Genomic DNA, 20,203 nt, shown 5'->3' with positions numbered 1-20,203 from the left:
TTATTCAGCAACATGTCCTGCTGCATTTGATAATTATTACGTTCACGAAATTCTCCTTTTCAGTGACCGTCCTTAAGGTTACTTAGAAAGAGCTAGACTTGGGACCAAAAGACTAGTTTATGTGCAACGTTTAACTAAATGTTAGATGTTTTTAACTTTCCTTCATTTTGAGTGCAGATGTAAGCACTGGTTTATAGCAGAGCACATTGCCAGTATTGAGACTGATCAGGTGAAGCCACAAATAAGAACATAAGAGCAGAAGTAAACTATTTAGTGCTTTGAGACTGTTCCATCATTCAGTGTCGGTGTAGCTAGCCAATGACCAATCTCCATATCTGTCTTTGCCTGTATCCCTTTTGTCTGAAAACAAAAAACCTGTCAATCTCAGATTTAAAATTTACAATGGATTTCACATCAATTGTTGTAGAAAGGCTTCTGAATTTCACTTCTGAAAGATTTGCCTACAATTTAATAAATTAATAAGGTAACAAGATCTCTTTTTATAAAACTGATGGGAAAACCAGTGTTTATCCCTGACTTATTTGGAGAGGTACGTTCAATGGATGTGTAAATGGACCCTTACATAATTGACCTGACACAGCTAAGGAAATGATGGCACATCTGTTTTTTTTTGAGAGTGTGCTTTTCTGGGTCAGTACAGTTCTCCAGTATTTCCTTTCATATTGCAATGTTAGTAATGGTGCTTTACCAAATTGGGGAATGTTTTTGCAGCTACTTACATGAACACTCATCCAGGAGTGACATTTTGTTTAAATTGGCTGTACTGTTGAGAGTTGGGTAACATTGCTTTACATTGTGTTTACAATGAGATTCGGTATTGGAGTGGTATTTCAATCAGCAGAGTCACCTTCAGTTACTGACCCTCTCGTATGACAGTGGTTGCAACCTCTGCACCTTTTTTCACATTTCTATCAATGATTTACTAAAAGTCAACAGTTTACACATGGTTTAGTCTCTCTATGGTTTACATTGCAAAGCATCCAAATTTGCCCTGGCATAAAAACTTCCCCTGGGTTGGTTGACTGTTGGCAGTTGCTGTTTCAGGATGTATCCTTTGGCTGAGTTTCGTTGCTAAGTATAGATATAATTTTGCTTCCTTATTGACCTACAGCTGACAATGTTAACCTACTATAACTTTGTCTTTTATCGCACTTTACTGTTCTGCATAGATTCTAAGAAATAAGTAGTTTGGATTAAAGGCCATTCATAGATACCTGTGGGGATGACTTGTTCCCTGACTTAATTAATCTGTGAAAGCATTTGCCATGGTCACATCCGTATCTGAGTCTGGGAGGTGGACTTGTCTTGATCCTTATATCTCAATTTTGGGATGCATGTGAGAATAATAAGCCGTGAAGTACGGGCAATTTCTATTCAATTTACTCTTTACCCCATTCTAAGAGTATTTGGGACCAACAGTTAAAATTCACATCAAAAATTACTTTTTTTTTTATACAGGTAAGTGCTGCTAAAGTGACATAAATTGGATGTTGACAGGATTTCCTGTCCTTCACATGCATCTTTTGGCTCCTAAACTAGGGATGATAGGGGATGTCAGACCCTTCTTTCTAATGAGAAATATTTTAAAAGCACAGCTGGGGTATAAGACACCACTTATGATAAATTTGTTTGGCATGAAATAAGTAATTTGTTTCATGTAGTATAGTCTGAATACTTTCCAAAAAAGAACAAACTGTAGAGGCTTTTAATCTTACACTCATCAGAACAAATGCAAGAATGCCAAATTTCAAACAATCACAACAATTTACACCAGTGGAGCAAAAGGTGCGAAATAAAAACCAAAAGAATTACGGATGCTGTAAATCAGGAACAAAAACAGAAATAGCTGGAAAAGTTCAACAGGTCTGGCAGCATCTGTGGAGGGAAATCAGAGTTAATGTTTTGGGTCAAGTGACCCTTCCTCAGAAAAAGGTACTGATTGATTGGCGGGTTGACTGTAATTGGTCGAGGCATTACCTTGGATAAGCTCCCCAATCTCCCAGGTATTTCAAGAAAGTGCAAGTTGGACCATATTCCTTTTGTTTGTGCAGAATGAGCCAAATTACAAAATCAAAGGATTTATCTTAAATTTTGAGTGCACTAATAACTACACAAACAACCAGTTTAATAGGATTAGTCATGGTCATAATGAGATTCATCTACATTGCTAGAATTGGCATAGATCACACATAGGAACACATTCTCTGCAAGTAAAAAGAGTATGGTTGGGCATTACACTTTATCTGAATTATCCGGTAACTGGAGAACCCAAAGCCATCACCCCACTACCCCATTGGCTTGGGTGCCACCATGGATAAAATGATTAAAATCAAATTACTAACAAGCCTTTTCACCTATTGTATGAATTGTTGCAATTTGAAATTTGGTTTTCTTATGTTTTCTTTTAAGTACAAGATGCAATGCTTTGGCAACACATCTCTCTTTTCATCTGTATTATAATTTGTTCTTCATTACAGAGACCCCATACTGTGTGTTTGCAAGAAGAATGTACTTGTCCATTGTTGCAGCTAGTCTAGGCACTTTGCTTTTTGATGGTCTCTTAATGAATTTCATGAAAATTTGTGCCCTTAAAGCTGGAGAATAAGAAGGTAATCGCCATGCTGCTAAACAAGGCTGTGAGAAGAGAAATTTCATACCTGTCTTTACCTAACTGAGTGTATTGGCCAAGAATTATTTCCTGCAGTCCAGTCAGCAAAGTTTCTCTATGTTATTTTGTTCTTTTGGCTCAGAAAATATATTCCTTAATTTCCTGCAGATAACCTTTAGATTTTCCATCCTTTAATGGGTTTTCAGTTGCCTCACCCTTTCTTGTGACTACACTGTTCTCAAAACTGTAAATGAAGACTGCATGGAAAGGATGACTGGTTCAGTCATTAACTGAGCCATTAATCTTGTCCTGCGTGCTGCTCCATCAGTTTTACAGTTAGAATACAAATCAACATGTTGGAGTTTACTGCCCATATAATGATTTCCAGATGAACTGAAGGCGTTGTAGGTATTTTTAGTCAAGTACAGACTTCTTCCAGGTAAATTATTGTTATGGAATCCTGAAAGCCACCAATAGGACAAACCTCTGTAATATGTTAGTTTCACAGTCTTGGCTATCACCTCAGTTAATTCTCCTCATCACATTTAATCTGTGTGTTAACATTTACATAGCTTTTTAAGCAGGTTATGCATTCTGATGCAAAACTTTTTTCTCCAGAACACATCTTGATCAGATTGATAATAAGAAGCTATTACCATTTCCTAGCGATTGTTCTGAATTCCAAAATATCAACGTAAACTAGAATGGCATCATCTTTGGTTGTGATCCAAGGAAGGTCAGTGTTTTGTATTGTCATTCTGAATTAATTTTTGTCATCAAAGTAAAGAGACTTTATTCAAGACTTTATAGACATTACTTTGAACAGCCGTTGGTCTGAATAGATGAAAAGCAAGTTGAGCTGTTTCCTGGCATATCACTTGTCTGATGATAAAAATGAAAACATATGAAAAATAGTCTATATCATTCGTGACAGGAAATATGGACTGAGCTTTATAGCTGAACCCCTTTTGCAGAATTTGCTTTGTATTCTGTCTTTCAGCTAAGTAAATTTGGCAAAACTTTCAATGAAAGTCTGACTTAATTGAAGGTATTTGCACAACTTACAAAATAAATTGTGAATTAAGATTAAAATACAAGAAATGTTGCCTGATATAAATGTTAATACACCAATTTAATCCTTTGAATAATTTGCAGTCTTATGTTACTAAATTTTCTGTAATCTGTCATACTTAAAGAGATTGCCATTGGTGAGAAAATCTCATTCAGTTTCAATTATTTACCCTCTATCCCACACAGTTTCAGAGAAAATTCATTAAAGATATTTAAGTCTCTCCTACATAATAGGAAACTTAAGATTTATCTTTTCAATGACAGTCTGTTGGGCAACTGCCATGCTAAGCTTGAAAGCTAGAAAAGACCTACTCAGTCGATTTATTATCTGCTTGATTAAACAGCCATGCAAAATTACACACACACACACGCACACAAAACTATCGCACTCTCACCAGTGGTTTGAGCTCACGTTTTGTACAAAAACTGCAACACTTTTTAAAGTTCTTTTAAAAAGTTTGGTCACAATTGTGGCTGCAAGAACTCATCCTGTTTCAATTTGACCTGGAAATTTTCTGAATCAACCTTTTTTTAAGTGAAAATTATCGAAAGCCACACTGCTCAGAAATAAAGATTTTTAATGTTGCTTTGATACAAACTGCTCAGATCACCTTCCTAATTGATTGCAAGTTAAGGCACCTACAACTTCTTGCACTTGTTAAAAGCTCCCATCATGGGCCTAGTGAGTCTTACATGCTGACATATCGTGAATAAAAATCAAAAGAACTGTGGATGCTGTAAATCAGAAACAAAAACAGAAATTGCTGGAAAACCAGTGAGCCTGACATCAGTGGTGGGCAAGTTGTTGGAAGGAATCCTGAGGGAATGAACTGCCAGAGGAAGTGGTGGAGACTGGTACAATTACAACATTTAAGAGGCATCTAGATGGGTATATGAATAGGGAGGGTTTGGAGGGATATAGGCAGGTGGAACTAGATTGGGTTGGGATATCTGGTCGGCATGGACAGGTTGGACCGAAGGGTCTGTTTCCATTCTGTACATCTCTATGACTCTATGACATATGGCAGCATCTGTGGAGAGAAATCAGTTAATGTTTTGGCTTGAGTGAACCTTCCTCAGAACAAGTGAACATATATATTCACTATACATAGTGAATATTTCATTCTCTGCATTAGGAGGATAAATATGAGGTAATGGTTGCATCAGTAACTGAAACAAAATACTTCAGCTGCAATCTGCTATTACTGAATATTTGCCCAAAAACATCTTTTGACACTCTGAAATTTCAGTTACATTATTTATGCACAAATAGAATAAAATAGTCTCCATTTGTGGGAAATTGAGTGGAGTTTAACAAATGCATGTACATGTCCATAATTATTAAAATTTGTTACAAAGTGAATCATTTGTAAGGTCAGGCTGACATTTCTCTGAACAATCTGCCTTTAATAAGCAGCAGACGAGTGCAATATTTGAAGAAATGTTTCTGACCTGTAAACCAGTATTTATGTTGGAAGAGTGGGATTTCTTTGTTCTGTATCTGTTGTAATTGTTGGGATCTGAAACAGAAAACAAAACAGCTGAGGGTACATGGTCAAATTCAACTTGGAAGATTATCAAGTGTGCTTTGGAAACTGATACGAGCGTATTCCTTTTTCATGTTAGAATACTGATATTACCTACATCAAACAGAAGTAAATTATTTGAGTAACTCTGCTGTCATCATTTGCAGCGTTAATTGTGTGTAGTGCTAGTGGTTGTATTCAAATGATGGTAATATTGGACAACACTGTGCCAAATTCTGTTGGAATCTGCTAACGATTTACATCTAACTGAAAGAATCATCAGGAATGTTGGACAAGGGTAGATTCTGAAGCGGCCTGGACTGATCTGCAGTTGCTGCAATTTGTTCATCTCCAATGAATTAAATTGAATTCTAAGTAAATTTGGTTCAGATGTTTGAGCACAAAAAGCTACAATGGAAATTGTGAGGTGAGGTATTTCAAATGTAAACATGGATTCAGGTGTTCAAGAAAGGAGGGTAGGTTTCCAGTTTGTAAATTCAGAGCTAGATTTGCACAGCTGTGAGATTTGATGTCTCTGTCTAAAGACATGGCCATGATTCAGAGATGCCGGTGTTGGACTGGGGTGTACAAAGTTAAAAATCACACAACACCAGGTTATAGTCCAACAGGTTTAATTGGAAGCACACTAGCTTTCGGAGCGACGCTCCTTCTTCAGGTGATTGTGGAGGGCTCGATCGTAACACAGAATTTATATCAAAAATCTACAGTGTGATGTAAAGACATGGCATGAGCCTTGGGATTGATACCTGGAGAATGGGATGTTGCATGGTTGTTTCATTGTCCATCAGCAGTAGAGCTTTACATTTGAATGCTTGCTTATATTCCAGAGCTCTGCTGAACACTTTTGGTTGCTGCCAGAACTGATCTGAACAACTGGAATCTTATTAAAGATTGCCCATCTCCCTGTCTATGATCTTTACGTGTCTGACCTATCAGGGTGGGCGATGGAGTAAACTGCCAGCTGTGAGGGTAGCTTGGCAGGTGAGTGAGGGGGTAAGCTACCAGGTGGCTACATCGATTGGATGGGAGGTAGATGAGGGTGGAGGATGGCAGATGGGAGAGGAGTTAGGGTACCTAGTGGATGACAGGGTAATATAGGCAGGTAAGTGGGTGAGAGGATGAGGTCGGTCAAATGTAAGGGATTACCAGGTCTCTGTCAATGTGAGGGTCGGATGTGGAATGGAGAATTATCTGAGGAAGGTGTAAAGGTTGGGTGTCTTTGCTAAGGAGTAGGGGTCAGGTGTTTAAGAGGTAGTGGGGCAGTTGTCCAGGATGGAGGTTAGGGTGTCAGATATCTGTCATAGGACAAGGAGTGCCAGATATCAGTGAAAATGGGAGGATGGTGTTGGGATTGCAGAATCCATGTCAGTAATGAGGCGGAGGAATCAGTTTTCTAAATCCTTTGGATCTAGGAAGCCAGTCTGAACCTTCCAAAGTTTCTGCCTCTTAAACAAAGTTGGGGACTTATTTGCAGGAATCCAGATGCCAGGTAATGGCATTTTGGAAGTTTCAACTTTCTGGGTTATTCCTGCAGAGTCAGTGCTTTGGAAATCCAAAGATTTCGAGTACATCTGGTCTTGACTATGGAGACTGAAAAGTTCTGAACCAAATTAAATATCAGCAGATAGCCAGAGTTTCAATGAAACCAAAAGCCACCACCACTAACAACCAACTTGGCATAGACTATGCAACACTGAATAACATCCCAATGTATCTTCCCAAGTGGTTCTGGTTAAATCAGTGAGGAGCTAATCCACATAAAATCAGTAAGGTTTGAACACTTAATCCCTGCATCAGCTAATCTCAATCAGATTAGGAGGAGTTCTGATTCAGTTTGATTTTGGAGGTTGCTGACGAATGTTGTCTCATGGCTGCACACCAATCCTGTAGTTTTCAAGCAAACTGAGCACATGACAGTCCCTTTAAGTTACTGCGCAAAAAAAACTTGTAAATATAAGAACAAGGGTAAGCCACTTGGCCCTCTAGCCTGCTCTGCCATTAAGTAAGATCATGGCTGCCATGATTTTAACCTCAAGTCTACATTCCTACCTACCCCACCATATTCTCTCCACCCCTCAGTAATCAGGAGTCTATCAACCTCTGTCTTAAACATTTCAACTTAAAGGGCCTATGCTTAAATGAATTGACTGAGCACAACAAAGAAATATAGAGGGGATGTTGGTGCAGACTTCATTAAACTGAGTGCTTTCCAGGAATCCCCAATCAGAAGTTTGCATTTGTCCACACTCCGTCACGATCACCGTTGGCTGTGAGCCTATTGGTTGAACTAACTACAACTTTTTAAGCTTGGTTATACTTTTCTTACTCTGCTAAATAGATGGTAAATGTATGGATGTAGGTTTGCTCGCTGAGCTGGAAGGTTTTCAGATGTCTTGTCACCATTACTAGGTCCGCTTTCTATTTGTATATTTAGGTTTCCTTGGGTTGGTGATGTCATTTCTGGTGGCGATTTCATTTCCTGTTCATTTTCTCAGGGGGTGGTAAATGAGATCCAAGTCAATGTGTTTATTGATAGAGTTCCAGTTGGAATGCCATGCTTCGAGGAATTCTTGTGTGTGTCTCTGTTTACGGACCAATACTGAACTACAGAAACAATCTTCCCAACACCCACAAACGAAGCTGCATCAGAACATTATTTCAACGAGCCACCACACACTACAGCACAGAGGAAAATCACCTATACCGTGTATTCAAAAAGAACGGGTACCCAATGAACACAGTCCGCTGATTTCTTAGCAACAAACCCAACAAGCAGACAGAACACATCCAAAAACCCTAGCCACTCTCCCCTACATCAAAGACATCTCAGAAATGACTGCCAGACTATTCAGATGTCTTGGCATCATGGTAGCTAACAAACCCACCAATACACTAAAACAGCAGCTAATGAACTTGAAAGACCCTATACAGGCAACAAGCAATAATAATGTCATTTACAAAATACCATGCAAGAACTGTAACAAACACTACATTGGACAAACAGGAAGAAAACTAGCCACCAGGATACATGAAGATCAACTAGCCACAAAAAGACATGACCCACCCTCAATGGTATCCTTAAATACAGATAAGGAAGGACACCACTTCGTCTGGGACAACACATCCATTCCAGGACAAGCCAAACAGAGACATGCACGAGAACGAATGTGAATGTGTTGGATTATGTGCAGAAAGAGATTTACAAAAATGGTTCCAGAAATGCGAAATTTCAATTTTGAGGATAGATGGGAGAAGTTGGGATTGTTCCCTTGGATAGAAGAAGGTTAAGAGGAGCTGAAATAGGACGTCTAAAGATGTTGAGATGTCTGCATAAAATAGATAAGGAGAGAACGTTCCCACTCCTATAAGAACCGAGAATAGATTTACAAATATAGTAAAAGTGATGCAAGAAAATACTTTTTCATACAATGAGTGGTTCAGGTCAGGAATGCATTGCCTGAAATTGCTTAAGAAGTCATTGGATGCTTATTTGAAGAGAAACAACATGCAATATTATGAGGAAAAAGCAGGTGAATTGAACTAAGTTATAATGTTCATTGGAGAGCTAATGCAAACATGATGGGGGTCAGTGACCCATCCATGGTTCTGTGACATTATTTAGCTCAGTCATTCCCTCTGGTTGAGTTCCATGTTCTCTCACTCTTTAGGTAAAGAGGTTTCTTCTGAATTCCCACTTTATTTCTTAATGAATACAATCTTGTATTGATGATCTCTATTTTGCTCTTCCCTATAAGTGGAAAATTCTCACCTTGTCAACTCTTGTTCAAATCTTTCCAATTTTTATTAGTTCATCCCTCAGTTTCTGATGGGTGTTGCTTTCCAGTTCTGGTATTATCATTGTAAGTCTTTGAGTTCTCAAAATCATGTTTTGTAGTGAACAGGACTATACAAAGTATTCAGCAAGAGTGGTCTTACCAAGGTTCATCACAAATTCAGCATAACTTCATGACTTTTCACTGATAACTCCCAAAAAATAAATCTTTATGCTTGATTTTCTTTTGTCACAGTTTTATTAACTTTTAATGTAACCTTTAGTGATATATGTATTTGTACTCTCAAATCTTTTTCATTCTCTGAGCCATTTTGTTTCTTCCTTTCCAAGCAATATGTTGCCTCCTTATTTTTTATTCGATTGCAATAGCTGATAATTATCTAACTTAAAATCAATTGGTCAATTATATGTTCATGTAGCACTTTTATTAATGAGCTTCTGCAATTTGTTATTGACCTGAGTGTTGATTGTCCCTTCCAATTTGACATCATCTGCAGCATTAGATATTATGCTTGTTATTTCAAAGTCTAAATCATTAATCTACATTATGAATAATAGTGATTTGGAGGTACCAGTGTTGGACTGGGGTGGACAAAGTTAAAAAGCACACACAACATCAGGTTATAGTCCAATAGGTTTATTTGGAAGCACTAGCTTTCAGAGTGCTGCTCCATCAGGTGGCTGTGGGGTATAATAATGGTCCTAGTTCTGGTCATCGTGAGACTAACTTTCCACTTTCTGTGCTCTGGACAGCTAGCCCGTGCCCCTACCTTCTGTGTTTTGTTTTTTAGTCAGCTAATCATCCAATCTGTCACTTGTTCCTGACTCCACCTGCTCTGATGTTATTCTTTGGTCTATTATGTGACACTTTATCAAAGGCCTTTTGGAAATCTAGATATATTTATAACAACTGCAATTCCCTTGCTTCTGCATTTTATTACCACTTCAAAGAATTTATTGTACTTGGTCAAACAAGACTTTCCTCTTTGAAATCCATATTAACTGTGCGTTATTGTTTTTGATTTCTCGGTGTTTCAAACTGAGATACATTAAACTTTAAGGACACATATCTTAAATTGTAGTCAATTATTACTACCTTGATAGAATGTGATATATTAGTCTAAAGACTTGTAAATCAGTTACAAGCAGTCAGATGCATACACTTAACAATTAACTGTACTTGTATACAGTCTAATCTTCAAATAAATTACCCAATAAACTGGGCTCTCATCAGTTCTTTAACCAGTTTGGGGGGATAATTCCCCTTGCTATCACTAAATCCCAGTCTATAACTTATGGCCCAATTTGATCTAGTTGGATGACGCAGTGGCTGAGATGTTAAAGTAACTCAGTGCCTTTTGTTATGAAAGAAAAAACTGACCAATTCATTTTGTTTAGGACAAGCATCTGTTTAGGTTGTTGAGTGAAGTTAAGATCAGAGCCTTGCTGGCTTTGGGACCTGCCAGAACTCCTTTACTTGCATGTAAAGAGCACTTGGAAGACTAGCATAAGTGACCTGGCAATCCTTCTACATCAGCAAGGAGTCAATCTCTTCAAAGCAGGGGAGGCAAATAGGGAGAAACGCAAGAAGGCAAATTGTGTCATTGTCTGAAAATAGTAAGGTGAAGAAGAGAATTGCAGCTGTTCATAGGATAACAATGACATTTCTGTTGCAAGTTTTAAACAGGCACATTTCCCCATGTATCTTATCCAGTACCAGCATGAGTCTGCCTCCAAGTTGGATCATTAAGGTCAATAATTCAACTTTTCATGAAGAACTCAGAAATTGGATTTACACTGACAGATTGAGATCAAAACCTAAGTTGATTCCAAGATCTGCCACCAAAAGCAGGCTGAAAATAAATTTTCCATTGATGTCCATGAAGATCTTGAACAAAAGAAATGTTTATGTTCAGCAGGGAAAAAAACGAGAGAGAGAAGGAATTTGCAACTCTGAAAGCTTAGCTGCAAAAATCAACTATGCAGTGTCTAAGTGGGCATATAGGCTCAAAGGTACAAATTTCTGTTGCTGTTTTTGGGTAAAATATCTGATCTCTGCAAAAGTCAGAATAGCAGATCGCTAAAGACATATCCAAACCCCTTCCAGCTGATGATCAATGTTTGCTCTGAGCTCCATGGTCACACACCAGGCCCCAACAGGCAGCACAGAAGAATTAAAAGGGAGTGCACACTTAAACAGATCAAATGTACTACTAAAGAAAAAATGGGGATGGTGCCCATGGTTGTATAACCTCACAGTCCAGACTTACTCAGCCAAAAGACCATCTGAGCAAAGTATGAGTGGGTATAGAATCACACATCAGCACTGTCTTCAGGAAAGAAAAGGAAGAATAAAGTTCTTAAAACAAATGTGAAGTAAGACTTTTCAAAAACAATAAAATTCTTGTGTACTGTATATATCTGAAATATTTTTAATTAAAAATTAACAATAAGCTTTTAAAAAGTCCCATCTGGAAAGTGTCCTAGGAATTCCAGGGCAAACATAGAAGTATGAATTTGGTCATCACAGAAATGGAATCTTTGGAAAAGATTGAATACTTCAAACCATGGAATAGCAGAAGAGCACAAAGTGCTTATGATTTATTCTGAAAGTAAGTATCCATTTCAGAAAGCAGAGCTGAAATAGATTCCTTGCTGAAGGCCCCAGATAACTTTCACTTCACTATTTTATCAATTCTGCGGAGGGAACTAAACTTAAGTATATTGGTCTTTTCCAAGGTCTTCTCAACTCTCTTTTTAATTGAATCTCACACAAAGTCAGATTAAGGCAGTGTTTATTCTGTTTATTAAAAGGTCATGAACTTGTTTAGACTCAAGCATATTTGTTGCTCAGTGAATCTATTAAGTTAGCCGCATTGTATCAGTCCTTAGTTGAGCTGCTAATTGAGACTACACGTTTATTAAGGCAACTACCAGATTGCCAGTCAATTTTAGATTCTTAACCACACCTTGGTCTATGTGAGTCAATTATGAAGAAGTTAAATTAGGTATTGTGTGCACCTGAAGTCTAGGTCTTGCATTACCAGGCAGGATAATGGTGAGTCCATCACTGGAGTATAGCCCTTGACATTTCCTTTCCTTCCTTTAAAAACCATTTAAATACAAAAGGGTTCAAAAAAATAAAGACAAGATGATTCATAGCATTTCAGATTTTAATGCTCCAGCAACTACATGCATTTTTCCAGAGAAGAGAAAACATGATACAGCTCCTTAAGATCATGAATGCGAGACTCAAGATTGAAGCAGGAAAACTATTTAACCTCAATTCTAAACATAGGACAGGAGAAATTACATGCAAATGTTTGTGCCACAAGCAATGTGAAAATGTATTTCTTCCAAGAAGATAGCGGGGCAAGTGGAAAGAATTTGCAGAAAAAGTAGTTAATTCTGGGTAAACTGATATCTTTAAGTTGGGAGTCGGAACAGTACCTGTAGAGCTGAGCCCAAAATATTCAGCAAATTGCCTGATCTTGTTTTAAAGGAGGAAGGACAAGCAGCCATCCCTGTTTTTTTTAACATTGGAGATCAACCTGTTTTTAAAGTTCAAATAAATCCATCACACATTCCACGTGGGGTGTGCTTTATAGGCTGGATAACTTTTTCCTCTTTCTGGATTTTATGTCCGCCACTGAGCTTTGTTTTAATTTGTCCTCGGAGTGAGATAATATTGGCAACTGCACATCTATTAGGCTAAAGTGAGGACTGCAGATGCTGGAGATTAGAGTCAAGAGTGTGATGCCAGAAAAGCACAGCAGGTCAGGCAGCATCCAAGGAGCAGGCAACTTGACGTTCCGAGCCAAAGCCCTTCATCAGGAATGAGGCTGGGAGCCTCGGGGCTGAAGAGATAAATGGGAGGGGGGTGGGGGTGGGGCTGGGGAGAAGGTAGCTGAGAGTGCAATAAGTGGATGGAGGTGGTGTAAAGGTGGGGAGGGGAGGGTGGAACGGATAGGTGGGAAGGAAGATGGATAGGTCATGAGGGCAGTGCTGAGTTGGAAGGTTGGAATGAGAATAAGGTGGGGGGAGGGGAAATGAGGAAACTGGTGAAATCCACATTGATGCCATGGGGTTGGAGAGTCTCAAGATGGAAGATGAGGTGTTCTTCCTCCAGGCATCGGGTAGTAAGGGATTGGCGATGGAGGAGGCTCAGGACTAGCATGTCCTCAGCGGAGTAGGAGGGGGAGTTGAAGTATTCAGCCACAGGGCGGTGGGGTTGGTTGGTGCGGGTGTCCTGGAGATGTTCTCTGAAGCGCACTGCAAGTAGGCATCCTGTCTCCCCAATGTAGAGGAGACCACATCGAGAACATGTGGAAGTGCAGGTGAAACCTTGATGGATGTGGAAGGCTCCTTTGGGGCCTTGGATGGAGGTGGCAGGGGACGGGAGGGTGGGTTGTTGGGGGGGGGCGTGGCCTGACGAGGGAGTCGCGTAGGGAACAGCCTTTATGGAAAGCGGATTAGGGGTGGGGAGGGAAATATATTTCTGGTTGTGGGGTCCATTTGTACGTGGCGGAATGGCAGAGGATGATGCGATGTATTCATAGGTTCGTGGAGTGGAGGGTGAGGACCAAGGGGGTTCTGTCCTTGTTGCAGTTGGAGGGGTGGGGTTTGAGGGCGGAGGTGCGGGAAGTGGATGAGATGCATTAGAGGGCTTCATCAACCACATGGAAGGGGAATTGCGGTCTTTAAAGAAGGAAGCCATCTGGTTTGTTCTGTGGTGGAACTAGTCCTCCTGGGAGCAAATGCGGTAGAAGCGGAGGAATTTGGAATAAGGGATAGCATTTTTACAGGAGGCAGGGTGGCAGGAGGTGTAGTCCAGGTAGCTGTGGGAGTCAGTGGGTTTATAGAAAATGTCAGTGTTGAGTTGGTCACTGTTAATGGAGTTGGAGAGGTCCAGGAAAGGGAGGGAGGGTCAGAGATGGTCCAGTAAATTTAAGGTCAGGGTGGAATGTGTTGGTGCAGTTGATGAACTGTTCAACCTCTTCATGGGAGCACGAGGTGACACTGATGCAATCATCAATGTAGTGCAGGAAAAGGTGGGGAGTAGTGCCAGTGTAACTACAGAAGATAGACTATTCTACGTAACTGACAAAGAGAGAGGCATAACTGGGGCCCATGCAGATGCCTGTGGCTACCCCTTTCATCTGGAGGATATGGGAGGATTCAAAGGAGAAATTATTGAGGGTGAGGACCAGTTCAGCCGAACAAATAAGAGTATCAGTGGAAGGGTACTGGTGAGGACGTCGGGAGAGAAAGAAACGGAGGGCTTGGAGGCTATAGTCATGATGGATGGAGGGTTAAAGGGACTGGATGTCCATGGTGAAGATGAGGCATTGGGGGCCAGGGAAGTGAAAGACTTGGAGGAGGTGGAGGGTGTGGTTGGTGTCCCGAACGTATGTGGAGAGATCCTGGACCGGGGAAAGTACAGTATCGAGGTATGTGCGGATGAATTCGGTGGGGCAGGAGCAGGCTGAGATGATGGGTCAGCCAGTGTAGTCAAACTTGTGGATCTTGGGAAGGAGGTAGAACCAGTTGGTGCGGGGTTCTCGACCTATGAGGTTGGAAGCTGTGGGTGGGAGATCCCCAGAGTGATGAGATTGTGTACGGTCTGGGAGATGATGGTTTGGTGATGGGAGGTGAGGTCGTGGTCGAAGGGGCGGTAGGAAGAGGTGTCTTCAAGTTGATGCCTGGCTTCAGTGGTGTAGAGGTCAGTGCACAAAACTACCACTGCACCCCCCCTTGTCTGCTGATTTGATGGTGAGGTTGGGGTTGGAGCCAAGGGAGTGGAGGGCTGCACTTTGTGAGGGTGAGAGGCTGGAGTGGGTGAGGGGGTGGACAGGTTGAGGTGGTCAATGTCCTGGTGGCAGTTGGAAATAAAAAGGTCGAGGGCGGGTAACAGAATGGCATGGGGTGTCCAGGTGGATGGGGTGTGTTGGAGGTGGGCGAAGGCGTCCTCGGAGCTTGGGTGGGAGCCTTGATGGAAAATGTAAGCTTGGAGACGGAGGCGGCGGAAGAAGTGTTCAATGTCACAACGTGTGTTGGATTCAGTGCACATCTATTGCCCATCTTTGCGGTTGAATATATTTTGATCAACTCCGAAGGAAACAATCATCAGCAATTTGGCATAGGGATGGAGTCACAGATTAACCAAACCAAGCAGAGGGGATGGATACCTTTATCTGAAAGATGATAAGTAAACAGTGATGGATTGTTTGTAGCGAAGTAGCAGCTTTCATGGTTATTTATTTTGTTAGTTCCTCATAAATGACCAGATGAATTATTGGTGCAATATTAAGAAGGAACTATGGCCCAGTATCTCTCCTTCATCATGCTTTCCTATCTCTAGCAAAGGGAAAGATGCACAGGAGTAATCTGCAGGAAGCTATGTGTTAAAGTGATGATTAATGGAAACAAATCTATTTATTACAAATTCTAATAATGGGAAATAATTCATTATCAGATTTGATGTATAACTGAAAGAAATAACATTCCAGTATTTATGAACCTATTGTAGATTTACAGTACATCTCAAGCACTAATCTTACATGTTTTATTCCACAAGGAATGGAAGAGTGAAAATCAGAGGAAGCTTGTGCTTCCAGTCAAAGTGCCTAATCGCACTATAGAATGATTTAATCTTTTCATTCTCACATTTCCTCTGATAGATTGCAGGAAGTCATTAATGTGCCCTTTAAATCAGTGTTGAGAATGCAGCATTTTTACGTTGACTGAACTGTTTACCGTAACTGAACTTGAACTTGCTTTGCTGCTGTTTCCTCTGTTTTGATTAAACTGTTGGCTCATCCACACTCAGCTGGCTCCTGTTGGAGGGAAACATGGCCAATTGTTTGCTTGTTTGTATAATGATTGATAAGATGCTGCAATTTGATCCTGTTTTATGTACCTGATTAGAGAGAACATAAAATGAGTCAATTTTGTTGTGTGTGTGTGTAAAACGTTTACTATGAAAACATCACACATATTTTTGTGGTATAAATCATGAATAAATGAATCACTTAATTTCCCTATTTATTAGCTGAAATAGAATTTTAGTACAACTCTCAGCTACCCCAATAGTTCAGTTGGTTAAAATACTTAATGGAATAGAATTAAATTAGTACAAAACAAATCAAGCATTACATTAGTTTGGATTTCGCAGGGAAATCTGTGATGAAACTGCCTAGATTCACTGTTATTGCTCTGGGGGAATCCAGGCCAATTTTATGACTGACAGCAACTTTTGAAAGTCTGCACAGCACAGTTAAATGTGGAAATCCAGAGATTGCTATCAATAATTCAAAACTTCCTCACAGGGTGTGCTGTTGAATTCACCCTCGATTGCAATAAAGTAGGAATTACTGAAGTGACAAGAAACTAAAACAAAATCAAAATACCGCAGATGTTGGAAATCCAAAGTAAAAGCAGGGTCCGAAGTAGGGTCCTTGCTGTGAGATCATACTGGGATAAGCATTACACACTTATCCTGCCACCCTTTAAATCTCTCCCTACAGCTGCTGCTGGAGTAGTGCCAGCATTTTCTGTTTTTGATGAAAACTAGCACTACGACCCTCTTAGTCTCACTGTACACACACAAAAAGTACACACCTTGTTGAATGAGGTGGAACTGGAATTTCAGTGGCATGCTAGGTTGTTTGTTTTACTGTTAAATTATTGCATCATGTGTGAAAAACCATTTTTATATTTGTGAAATGATAGCGTTTGTCCATAATAACAAGAATTCACATTTTCAGAATAAATACATCTTTAAATTGTGGCTTTGTGATATTACGACTTTATCGTAATTCCTTGTAATGGCCCAGTATATCTCAATCTCTGTGAAAACAAAGAGTAGAAGTCAAAAATTCAGTGGTCTTCGTTTCCTTGTTCCTTGTCTCTGAAAGTATCTCAGTATGATTGGCTGTTTACCCTGTGTGATGACATCACCATTGCTGGACACAAAAAAATCTCCTTGCCTTGGTGACAAACTGAGAGTGGAAAATTCATGAAGATTCTTGGATCTTTGTGGGCACCTTTCCTCGAGGTCAGCATCTTCAATTCACTGGACACTGCAAAGTTAGGATCATGAATTGATCCCTGTTCTTTATTAGGAAAACTACTTGCAATCTTCACTTGTGTGTGCTCTGTATATGATAATGATAAGAGATCAATTAAAGAAAATATAAATTTGCTTAGATTTGCAGTTTTGAGACGACTTTTCCAACTGTAATTTAAAACAAGATAAAATTGTAACTCAAAGTATTCTTCATGTCCACATAATCCAGTTCCTACATTTGTTGCTTCCTGTATTTAAAAGAACTCTTCCAATTCTGACTGAAAAGCTTTTGTTTTACAGATTGCTTAAACTGCAGTAAAATTTCCCAGCTGACTGATCGTTTGGGGACACTGGAGGCTAAGGTACACTTCTACAGATTCTGATTGATCTGTGCAGTTCCTATTGAATTCCTGGATGTTTTCACTTATGGCCAGTGATCATTTGGCCCAACTACTCTGCTAGTGTTTATACTCCATTCCATCTCCCTCACTCAGCTCTTTGGCATGCCATTCCATTCGCTCATCTCTTGTTCCCCTCCTATTTGCACTTGAAAGCAGTGATTTGCCTCAACTATGTTCTTAGCTAGCAAGTCCAACACTCCAACCATCTGAATAATAAAAAATATTCCTGATTCCCTATTGAGTTCATTAGAACTATCATGTATTTACACCCCATTGTTTTTGAATACTCCCACAATAGAAACATTCTACATCTATCCTGTCTAATCCATTGGTGATTTGGAAAATCTGTGTCAAGTCACCTCGAAGTTCTCTTCTGAAAGAAAAAGCCCAATCCAGCACAGTCTTTCCCAATAGCTCTCACTTCAAATCTTTGTAAATCTTTATTGTTCTGTACTTGCGTTAACACAGTATGAAGATGGGAACGCTGTAGGTGTTTACAGTGAGACAAGAACTCTGTGGAGTGCACTATAATGAGATGTGAACTCTACTGTGCTCTGTACCAAGATGGAACTCTGTAAGTGCTCTGTACAGAGATGAGAACTCAGTACAGTGCACTATAGCAAGGTGGAAACTCTGTACAATTCTCTGTACTGAGATGGGAACTCTGTACAATGCTTTGTATCGAGACGGGAACTCATTGCAATGCTTTGTTCCGAGATGGGAACTCTGTACAATACTCTATACTGAGATGGGAACTCTGTGCCGAGATGGGAACTCTGTACAATGCTCTGTACCGAGACAGGAACTCTGCACTTTACTCTTCATGTCCTGCTGTATAGAGTTCTTTCCAAGCATTTGTGCTCACTGAGGCCAGCATGGATCATTGAACCCTTTGTCCTTGCACTGCAGGTGGCTTTACTGGCAGCTGCAGAGCCAGTCAGCTCTCTAGTGACAAACCATGGACACCTAATGCTTAAAGGAGCCCCTGAAGATACGATTAAAGTCCGAGGCGCTCCAGCTGTGCGAGGCCTGCCCGGAGCCCGGGGTCCGAAAGGTCAGTAATACAAAAACATAGCCAGATTTTACCTTGTAATGACAATAATACAGACCATGTGGACTTGATCTAATGCATGCTTCATTCAGATGAACTGTTTTCAAGTCAGTAATTTATTCGACAAACCTCTCTAATTCTACTCTGCACTGAATCAGTGAGACAACAATTTGAGGATAACCTTTGGATGCTAATATAATTTTTTGCTTCAGCTAACAGCAGTTATACACGAATGAAACGTTTGTGCTGCAACTTATTACAAATATGTCCAATTTATGGACAATCTTTAAGACATTCCCATTCTAAGCTAATTTGTTTGCAATGTTTGAAAATTAGAGCGCCAGCCATTTGCCAATGTTATGCCATGCAGGGTGTGTTGCTTCAGAAAGAATGTCCAATTCATGAAGAAGGGTGCAGAGGAGATTCACCAAGGTAATACGAAAGAAATGAATGCTCTTCTCATGAAGAGAGACAAAAGAAAATCAGAACAAAGAAGGGTCAAAGAGTTCTTGGAGGAAGGCATTCAATATCATGCACTAAGAGTTTTCATAAACTAAATAGGAAAAACTACTTGTTTGGTGAATGAGTTGGGAACCAGGCTCAAAACCAGTTATCACCAGGAAAAGAACCAAGGGAGAGAAATGGTCATGAGATTGATTTTACAGAGAAACTGAAGATATAGACTACCCTTCTGGCTAACATAAGGAAGTTGAAACTATTGTTACTTTTTAAAGTGTGGTGTATATAAGTTCCAGAAGGAAAACTTTGGAAGAGTGCATGATAAAACAAGGGAAAGCATTATCTCAAGAAGTTGTTCTATAATATGTCTTTGATTATAATGCTCTCAGAGCTGGGTCAATGCAAATGGTTTCTGTTAATTTAATACTTTGATCGTTTGTGTCAAGTTATGAGAAAATTGAGTGATTGTGTTATCTATTTCACCATTGTTTATTAACCCTAAACAACTTACAATCTTGTATTCTAAAATTCTAGAATAACTGTATGTGTGTTTAACTTGCAATGCGGTGATTGGGTCATTTGTGGTATTTCTGTGGTCTGCGTGCCCATTTCAAACAGTCATTCTAATCATATTTGGGAAAAAATACAATGTATTATGTAACTTGCTTCTAACGTAATGCAGTAATATAAGAATTATATGCTTCTGAATGCACCAGCAATGATATAGATATAAACTTACATCGATAATTTTCAACTAACATTAAGAGAATAGGGATTTAATCTCAGATTTAACCTTATGAAGTAAAGAAGGACAGTTGAATATACATTTTTAGTTATGTCGTGTTACCTTTTATTTTGATTTTGTAGCCAAGTCATTTAGGCTTGTCTGCAGCTTATAATATTATTGGTGATCCCTAATCCCTGCAACTACATTTTTAAAAAAAATTTGGATCTTGTCATCTTCAGCTTCCGCTGTGAAATTCAAGTTACAACAATTTATAACATAGAAAAAAATGTTCATTGGTATGAAGAAAACTCAACCCGTTCTCATTAGCATTGCAGACCACACCTTGTCATCAAAAGCTAAAAATGGGTTGCTGGAAAAGCGCAGCAGGTCAGGCAGCATCCAAGGAGCAGAAGAATCGACGTTTCGGGCATAAGCCCTTCTTCAGGAATCCTGAAGA

At 39.6% G+C, this 20,203-nt stretch overlaps 1 protein-coding gene across 3 annotated transcripts in view; it reads left to right on the top strand.

Annotated features, from left to right (window-relative positions):
* The window catches only part of emid1 (EMI domain containing 1), a 343,566-nt gene that overhangs the window by 192,466 nt on the left and 130,897 nt on the right, over nt 1-20,203 (top strand). For all 3 annotated transcript variants that reach the window (XM_043715640.2, XM_043715641.2, XM_043715643.2), the window contains exons 5-6: nt 17,409-17,470; nt 18,419-18,563. In XM_043715640.2, coding sequence (XP_043571575.1) covers nt 17,409-17,470; nt 18,419-18,563 — 207 coding nt within the window. The remainder of the gene's footprint in view (nt 1-17,408; nt 17,471-18,418; nt 18,564-20,203) is intronic.

This window comes from Chiloscyllium plagiosum, unplaced genomic scaffold (genome assembly GCF_037043375.1).
Source record: "Chiloscyllium plagiosum isolate Xiang-an unplaced genomic scaffold, Cpla_swu_hap1 HiC_scaffold_24, whole genome shotgun sequence".
NCBI lineage: Eukaryota > Metazoa > Chordata > Chondrichthyes > Orectolobiformes > Hemiscylliidae > Chiloscyllium > Chiloscyllium plagiosum.
Note: the sequence above shows the minus strand (reverse complement) of the source record. Positions and strands in the feature narration are given on the sequence as shown.